At 47.4% G+C, this 8,563-nt stretch overlaps 1 protein-coding gene across 1 annotated transcript; it reads right to left on the bottom strand.

Moving 5' to 3' along the window:
• Positions 1-33: 33 nt before the first annotated feature.
• On the bottom strand, positions 34-7,827 carry CHST4 (carbohydrate (N-acetylglucosamine 6-O) sulfotransferase 4). The gene is made up of 2 exons (XM_014942398.1): positions 7,619-7,827; positions 34-3,065 (listed from the first exon to the last, which is right to left on the bottom strand). The coding sequence occupies exon 2, from the start codon at positions 3,050-3,052 to the stop codon at positions 1,919-1,921; it is 1,134 nt and encodes a 377-aa protein (XP_014797884.1). The 5' UTR covers positions 3,053-3,065; positions 7,619-7,827; the 3' UTR covers positions 34-1,918.
• Positions 7,828-8,563: the final 736 nt, after the last annotated feature.

The following is an 8,563-nucleotide window of genomic DNA, read 5'->3' as shown; positions in this document are numbered from 1 at the left end:
AAAAGAGTCTGTGTTTGCTCAGAAACAGGCTTCTTTGCTTTTAAAGTAGGAAATTTTTTACTATGACCTCAGTAGCAACAGGTTTCTGAGACTCCGTGCTTTTGGCTGAATGAGTTAAGAACCATTTTGAAGGGACTTTAAAGGAAACACAGCAGCTATGGGCTTCCCTGGCGCGGTACGAGTCCTGCGTCCTCTGCCAGCCCAGCACTAAGCTCGCATCAACGCTGGGTGAAGGAAGACACCTTCTTCCCATGGTCTTACCCCAGCACCATTGCTGCTGCTCAGCGTGGATTTCCTCATTCAGCAACAGGATCCCTAGGAGTAAGACCATGGTTTCCATAATATACAACATCCCACCCTTTGCAGTGATTAGGGGTTTAGCTCCAGGATCCACACTGCTACGGCAGCAGGTGACCTGTAAATGTCACTAAAGCCTAAATGTTGGATACAACTTCTGATGCCCCTTGCTGTCTGCAGAGTAGTGGAAATATTCGGGCTCTGGAGCGATATCTGAATTCACTGTTAAACAGATGCAGGTTAAAGGGACTTTGCAATTTACCTGTGAAAGAGGACATTTAAAAGGAGGCATTTGCAGGTATTTCACTCCCAAAGTCTGGTAACAAGCTTTTCTCCTTGTTTTATGGAACACTGTTAAAAACAGGTAAAAATAATTCTGTTGTTCAGGTTTGAGCTACATATTCCCATTGGAGGTGGGAGAATGGCATCTCCAATGGAGATGGTGGTGAATGGCATAGTCTCTAAAACATAATTTTGTTGTGTTCTAAGACAGGAAATGCCCTCACCAAAGAATTCATTAGGATAATTCCCCATTCTCCTCTTGGCTTCTTCAGTCCACTGCCATAAACCTTTCTTCCCAGTTCCAGTATTTATACCAATCAAATCTGTGTCCTTACCTTGTCTTTACAGCCTCAACCTTAGCATGAATTCTTCTTAGTCACAGTTCTCAGACTGCATGAACTCCCAGGGGAACAGCTATTCTTGGCTTCAAAAGCTAGAAGGCAGAATTATTTCAGCTGAAAGAGAAATGGGTTCCCGTAGTCACAGAAATGGATCCCCATAGGCAAACCCAGGAGTTTTTATTTTCAACTAGAGCTGGTTTATTCCATTTTTCCATTGTGTAGTAAGTGAACGCAAACATTTCCCCGACGTTGCCACCAAGGCTGGATGCCCAGGCACAGGAATGGAGCAAAAGAAAAACTGGGCTTGAGAACTTAACCATTCAAAATAAAAAGGTCTTTCCAGAAACCACTGTCTGGTCATCCTTGCGTCTCATCTAGCAGTACGTATTCTGCATGGCAGCATGACAAATACTGTTCTCTTTGTTCAGCTTCCATTTAAATCTCCTCTTCCTTTGCAGTGCAACTGCTTCATGGGGTTTCACTAGTATTAAGCTGTGGTCTGCGAAGGGGGTAAGCTCTGCCACCTGGTCCCACACCTTTGGCATTCTATTTGTTCCAACCTATGCTTACTTCCTCTTTCGCATAAACTATGGACTTAATTTGGAAAACAGACTCAAATTCATTCAGCCTGCATTGTGGCTGAGCCTCCAGGAGAGTGACGCAAATTGCTTTGTAAATTGCAATGGTGCGTTCTCCATTGTATCCATAAAATCTGCAATAGTGAACATATCGGACCTGTGAGTGAAGTCCAAATAAATTGTTCATTTGAACCTCTTGGTGAAGTCTCTTTCTCTCCACCACAGCTGTGCTGCTGAGAAAGCTCTCCTGAGCTCAGTCGGGGTTCCTGAGTTACTGCTCCTTGCACAGCACATCCATGCACACACACTCTTACACACACCCACGCACCTCTGTCCTCTTTTTGCCCTAGTAACAGTTCTGCACACCGCAGCCTTCAGAGAGTAGGTGCAGAGAGCAGCTTTTCTGCCTTCAGAATTTTGTTACTCAGAGTTCTGGGCCAACAAAAGATCCAGCGACATATCTTTTTGCTCGTCTTCAGACAGAAGGAGACGGTAGCCCAGCAAGTTCATTGCCTCCTTGCACACATTTTGCACCTTTTCTATTTTCTGGAAGGAAAGGGTCTTCCTCCAGGCCTGGGACACTCTCAGTGCGTCTCTGGACCCAATAATAAACTGTGCTCCTTGCCCCTTCCCGTGGGTGATGTTGTGCACCCACTTCTGAAGTTCTGGTGTGAAATCAAGTTCTGCAAACCTGTACATCTCTGCAGTCTTTGTCAGCGGGTCTCTGACAATGTCTTCATAGCGAACCATCAGGTAGCGGTCTTTGAGGAAGCTGGGAGCATCCTGACTGCCTGCCTTGTAAATCTCAACGTGGCTTTTGCAGATCACTTGCATTGTCTCGAAGGGCTCCATTTCTTTCTTCGTCTTCTGGGACCGCACCACGATGTTAGTGTCGTACTTCAGTTCTGCCACTGCATTCTCTCGGGACCTGAACACAGCCCGAGGATCACGGACCAAGTGAATGATTTTGAGGTTCAGGGACGGATCATTGAGAAGGGGGTAGAGAACTTTCAGGTCAAAGAACCGAACCTCCTTGACGACAATGTGGCTGTAAGTTTTACAGGCTTCCTCCACCTTGCTGAATGGGTACTTGCTACACAGTATTTTGCAGTTGACTGCACTGATTATGTCACTGCGACTGAACGTGTCACAGGCAGGGGGGGAGCACAAGGCTCGGCTTGTCTCCCACTGAAATAAATCAGACTTTGTCCTCTCGCTAGACATGTAAGCATCAAACACAGACATGTCACACAGAAAGACCGACCTGACTAAGTCCCGCACTGCCATGTGCAGGACCTTGGCAGTGTTATAGTACATCTTAATCCACACGTGCCACGCAGGCTCCATTAGGTAGAAGACGCTGGGGTGCTGGCTGAAAAGTTGTCCAGTGAAGGAAGATCCTGACCGCCAGGAGGAGAGAATGAGGATGTGGACTGGAGAAGGTTTTTCTTCAGTGGGGACATTGTTGCTGCAGGGTGGGTAGCAGAAGTGGATCAGAAAGGAGAACAGAACTGCCAGAATCAGGAGAAACTGCAGCCTTCTAAACTTCATCATGGTTGCAATAGACCTGCAGAGACAGAGGAAATTCAGCATCACAGGATCATGAAGCTGGCAAGATGTGGTGTATCAGGCTCCTGCCATCCCTCTGCAGGCTCAGGGGTTTGGAAAGCTGCCACAATAGTGGTGGTACTGTGACAACCACGGCACAAGGTGTTGTTGGAAAGGACATAAATACTGCAGGGCTGAAAGTTTCCTGTAACAAAACCACTCTTTGTCAGTAAGCCATTCTAATGCAGTCTGAGAAGATCACTGAAAAGGCTGTCTGCGCTTCTATCAAAGTTTAAGAGTTAGTGCAGTGTTTTGAAATACACAGAAGTGTGTACGTAGTGTACACAATCCCTGCAGACATGATCCCAGCAATTTTTATGGAGGAAAGATAGAGCAAACAGTTTTTGTGGAGAATTCAACATTTCCACATTGTTACTTTTAAGGTCTTGCTCTGCCATTTACAATTATTTTTATGCCAGAATGCTGTAAAAATACAATGTAGGTTTCAGTTTCTTTTCCTAATGTTCTTTTGGAATTTCATGAAACATTTATTGTAATCACAGGCAAAAACTCACATACCAAAGGAAGTCATTTGGCATTGTAATAAATCCAAGCACAACAAGATGTAGAGCTTCCCCTTGTGGACAAGAAGGCAAATGATCTCCTGGTATGCATTAAAAAGACCATAGCCGGCAGGTCGAGGGAAGTCATCCTCTCCCTCTACTCTGCCCTGGTGAGGCCACATTTGGAGTACTGTGTCTGGTTCTGGGCTCCCCAATTCAATAAAGACAAGGAACTACTGGAGAGAATCCAGCGGAGAGCTGTGAAGATGATCAAGGGAATGGAGCACCTCTCTGATGAGGAAAGGCTGAGAGACCTGGGTCTGTTTAGCCTGGAGAAGAGAAGACTGAGAGAGGGTCTCTTCAACGCTTGTAAATATCTAAAGGGTGGGTGTCAAGAAGACAGGGCCAGACTCTTTTCAGTGGTGGCCAGAGACTGGACAAGGGGCAAAAACTGGAACAGAGGAATTTCCACCTCAACATGAGGAAAAACTTGTTTGAAGGGTGGGTGTCAAGAAGACGGCCCCAGACTCTTTTCAGTGGTGGCCAGAGACTGGACAAGGGGCAAAAACTGGAACAGAGGAAATTCCACTTCAACATGAGGAAAAACTTGTTTGCTTTGAGGGTGACAGAGCACTGGAACAGGCTGCCCAGAGGGGTTGTAGAGTCTCCTTCTCTGGAGATACTCAAAACCCGCCTGGATGCGTTACTGTCCAGCCTGCTCTAGGTGAACCTGCTGTGGTGGTGGGGTTTGGACTAAAAGATTTCCAAAGGTCCATTCCAACCCCTAACATTCGGTGATTGTATAATATCTCCTCTACAATCCCAGCATCATAAGCAGTTTTGCTAGAAAGGCCCACAAGGGTTTCTCTCACCCATTTTTGTGCAGCCCAGCTTATCTACAACTAACCCCTTTCTTAGCCTTTTTAAAGACTGTGTCCTGCTACCCCTCCCTCCGACTCCACTCATTCTATAGGTCTTTCATGAGAAGAGGTACAACACAACATGTCAGTCCAACTCCAAGGTCGGCCCAAATCTGGCTCCCTGTTTCTTGTGCTAAACCTCTATTCTGCCTGTTGAGGATGATTTATTAGAAAATGTCCATTGTGCTGCCTGGGGACAATTCATAGCCTGAATGCTGGCTGGCACAGGAATCTGCAGGAAGTACATCCCCCCAGCCTCGACTGATTGTGCCTTGAGTTATCGGTGGGTGCATGTGGCACTGGCTGTCCCTCAGGAGAGGCTCCTCAGGTAGCCCAGAAGTCCACACAGTATGGCACGCTCCCTGTCACCACGTGCCAGGCTGGCTAGCTGTGCTGCAGTGGAGATGGGCCTCTCTGGCCTGTGCAACTGCTTTCCATTTGCCAAGGTGAAATTAAAACATCTTGCTGGTTCTCAGTCATGGTCAGTCCTTCCAGGTACTTCCACAGCTGGACAGGACAGTGAGAGCAGGACCTTCAGGGCTGCAGGGCAAGCTGGAGGTCCTCCTGGACAGAGGAGCACTGGAGCCCATGTCATACAGATTTATACACTGCTTTTGTGCAGCCCACGATTGCACTGAATACGGGTGGCTGTGCCCACGCAGAGCAGCTGCCTCCCTGCTAAAACAATAACTGGCCACAGCGCAGACACTGCTTCCTCTCTATGTGTTTACCATGTTATCCTCTGAGTTCATGGTAATGCACAAATGTTCCCAGTCAAAATGTCCCCAACCTCCTCCTCATGCCCTGCCTCAACTTCCCCCCTGCAGCGAAGCTTTCAGGTTAATTTACATGGAGGTGCCTCTTCCCATGATTTCAGTTCCTGTAGCAGGGATGTTTAGATTTCCAGGCACAGTCACTGCTGCTCACCAACTAGGAAATCGTACTCATCTTGCCCTCCAGCACGTATGCATAAATTGGCTTGTTTATCTAACCTACCTCCTGGGCACTCATTTTGAGCTTTGGGTTTATCAGGCACCAATTATAATTTCTCAGAGCCAGGACAATACCCAGCCCAGTGGGTAAGCCTGGTTGTGGCCAATACGTGCAACCACAATATGAACGTTATTTTAGTAATGTCTTGCAAGGACAGGGCTGCACATTTAGTGAGGGACCACATGCTTCTGGTCTCCTGGACAAGAAGCCCCCTGATTTTTTTGGTAATACAAACGGACTATAGCATTCAGGTCTGACAAGAAGCCGATTCAGGTCAGCATTTGGACCAAGGCTAGGAAGAGCTGCAAACAAAGACTGTTGTAAAAAGTCATATACCAGCTTCCTCCTTGCAAATGAATACACCAGTGTTTAGCAAAAGTCCTGGCTTCCAGATGGACTTTGATTGTATTACCTGCAGCTGGCACCATTAATATCGTCATTCTACCTCCTGACAGAGTTCCTGAACAATAGCCAGAAACTCTTAAGAAAAATCGTTGAGCAAGCATGAACACTGCCAGTAAGTTATCCAGGCAGATATAAAACCACAGAAATAATTATTTCCCTGGATGTATGAGTAGTATGACTATGAGTCAAAGAGAATGGATTCAGGTTTTTGGGGAAGCAAGGGTGGGCTTTTATTTTGAATCAACCCAGGGTGGGAGACCTGGACGCTTTAGACATTTTACAGAGTATGAAGACCATCCCTGTGACTGCTCTTGGTGTTTGCCTGATAAATGACCTCATGTGGGCACACAGCCTCAATAGCTTCTTCACTCTTATACAAGAAGTAGTGACGATTGTTGCCCTGACCAGTCTGTCCCACAGGGAGGGGAGAAGGACTGAAATGAGTCATGCGCACCTGGGGAAGTGGAATAGAGGAGCAGCAGCAAAGACTGGTAGAGGTTCTATCAGACATTCCCTAATAGGAAAGAAATACCAAATTAATAACCTTTTTTTCCCCACCACTGGATCTCTCGATCATGGCAGCTGAGATGTTTCTAAAGTAAGGTCTTAAGCTTAACCACATTTTCCCTACAACAAACATCCAGAGTCACAAGCAATTCAGTTCATTTCATATTGCAAAAGTGAAATATGAAGCCATCGCAGAGCTGCAGCGTAAAGATCTAACTGAGAGTAAAGAAGGATTAAGGCAATCTCAGCTTCAGAATAAAAAAAGGTACACTGTTACTGTTTGCTGGCAGAGAGATGAGTCAGTATTTGGCTGAAAACAGAAAGAACAGGAAGAATCTCAAGGCACTGAGGATGAAGTCCTGAAACTGCTGAAAAAGACAACAATCTAATCTAGAGTGTCTATGTCAGAGACTCCCACAGCACACGTACAATAACACAGAGAGCTGGGATCTGCCAGCTCGAGCAGCCAGAGTCTCCAAACAAATGAACAGAGTTTCAAGCTTTTCCAGAAACACACCGGAGCCCTGGAAAAGCTTGATCCTGGCAAAGTGAGCATTACAGAAAGCGGCAAGCAGCCCCAGGGAGACATACCCAACACCCAACCAAACACACTCTGAGCATGGGCGGCGTGTCCCCAGAGTACGGGGTTGCTGAACCTGTGCGTGTCTGAGGAGGGGACACGGTACAGCCCAAAATATCTTGCGCTGCGCAGACTGTGAGGGCTCCACAAGTCCCCAGACCCATACAGATCCCTCACTGCTGTAGTGGCAGTAGTGTAGCAAAGAGGATCTGGTGCCAGGGAAGCCCCAGACACTGGTCTTCGATGGCACCGATGGTTGCTCATAGTTTTATCAAATCCTTCTTCAATTTGGCCTGATCAGCTTCCAAAGAATTAGAAATAGCATCTGCCCATTCAGAGGAGAACAGGTGCCATGACGGTCACTAGTGGGAAATGCTGAGAAAGGTACTGTGAAGACAGTTTGAAGAAGCAGAAGCTACCCTCCAAGCCAAACCAACAGCTTCTGCTTTCAGGAGGAATCATGTAGTAATTTACTGGCATCCATAGGTTTACAGTGTTTCACAAAAATTATCTCCCAGTTGAGGCTGCTGAGCATGAGCCGTGAATACAGTTCTGGGCACCAGAGCATCCACACCAGATACCAAGAAGTTGTTGAAAACCTCACCTTACACAAGTCCTCTTGAAGCACTACCGGACCCGGTTCAAGCAAAGCTGGCCTCAGGCAGGTACACTGCTGCAGCAGACACTCCTCCGGGCAGCCACACGGACCTCTGTGCGTTCACCTACTGGCTTTCTGCCTTTGGGCTGGGCGCTCACACACGCGTGTATTCAGCTCTTACCTACACCCGCTCCCTCCCGACCTCTTCATCTGTGTGTCCCAGCTCCAAGACTACTCTACAGTGCCCGCCTCCTTTGACCAGCCTTATACTTTAAAACTCCACCCTGCACTAAGCAGCAAAGCATGGGAATGGCAGTTTCCTGTGAGGGCACGTACGACCAAACGTTGCTAGTGAAGGAGAAGGGCCAGGAAATTCATGAAGGAAACCAAGGGGTGCTTTTATGTTAACTCCCATTCCAAGCCCCAAAAGAGGTTGCTCGCCGTAAAAGGAGGAACAGGGATGTCTGTGGAGCATCAGAGCAAAGGACAAACAGGAACCCTTGTCGCCAGGAGGACCAGCTTGCCCACCACGAGTGCAGAGGTAGGGCACATTTGCCTACCATTGCTCTGGCTGCTTGCCGTGTAATCAGCAGATGCAGATTCACATAAAACCATTTTGACTCTTTTCTGTCCGTACCTTGCTCAAGCTAAACTTTTGGGGGCTGGGAAAGAAAATTGTGTGAAAGGAGAAGCGATGAAAGGAGCAGCTGGACTTGGCCTGTTAATGATTCACGAGGAGCTGGAGCTGCAGTGGGGCTGTGCCAGGTGAGGTAGTGAAGCAGGGCAGCCCTGGGCTCAGGAGAAACGCGTGGTGTTCTGCAGCCATGCAGAGACAGTTGTTTTGGGCCATCCCTATTCCCAGTCTCATAATTTCTCTCACACCACCGGAGAGATATAGACCTTCTCTTGATGGTGTCCCCTGTCCCCAAGGATCCCACTGAGCCGCTCTGA

This window comes from Calidris pugnax, unplaced genomic scaffold (assembly GCF_001431845.1).
Source record: "Calidris pugnax isolate Ruff unplaced genomic scaffold, ASM143184v1 scaffold28, whole genome shotgun sequence".
Lineage (NCBI taxonomy): Eukaryota > Metazoa > Chordata > Aves > Charadriiformes > Scolopacidae > Calidris > Calidris pugnax.
The sequence above is the reverse complement of the archived record's forward strand: the minus strand, read 5'-3'. Positions and strand labels throughout refer to the sequence as shown.

Excerpts from the sequence above, each read along its gene's own strand:
- CHST4 (XM_014942398.1), bottom strand. The coding sequence starts at position 3,052 with ATGATGAAGTTTAGAAGGCTGCAGTTTCTCCTGATTCTGGCAGTTCTG.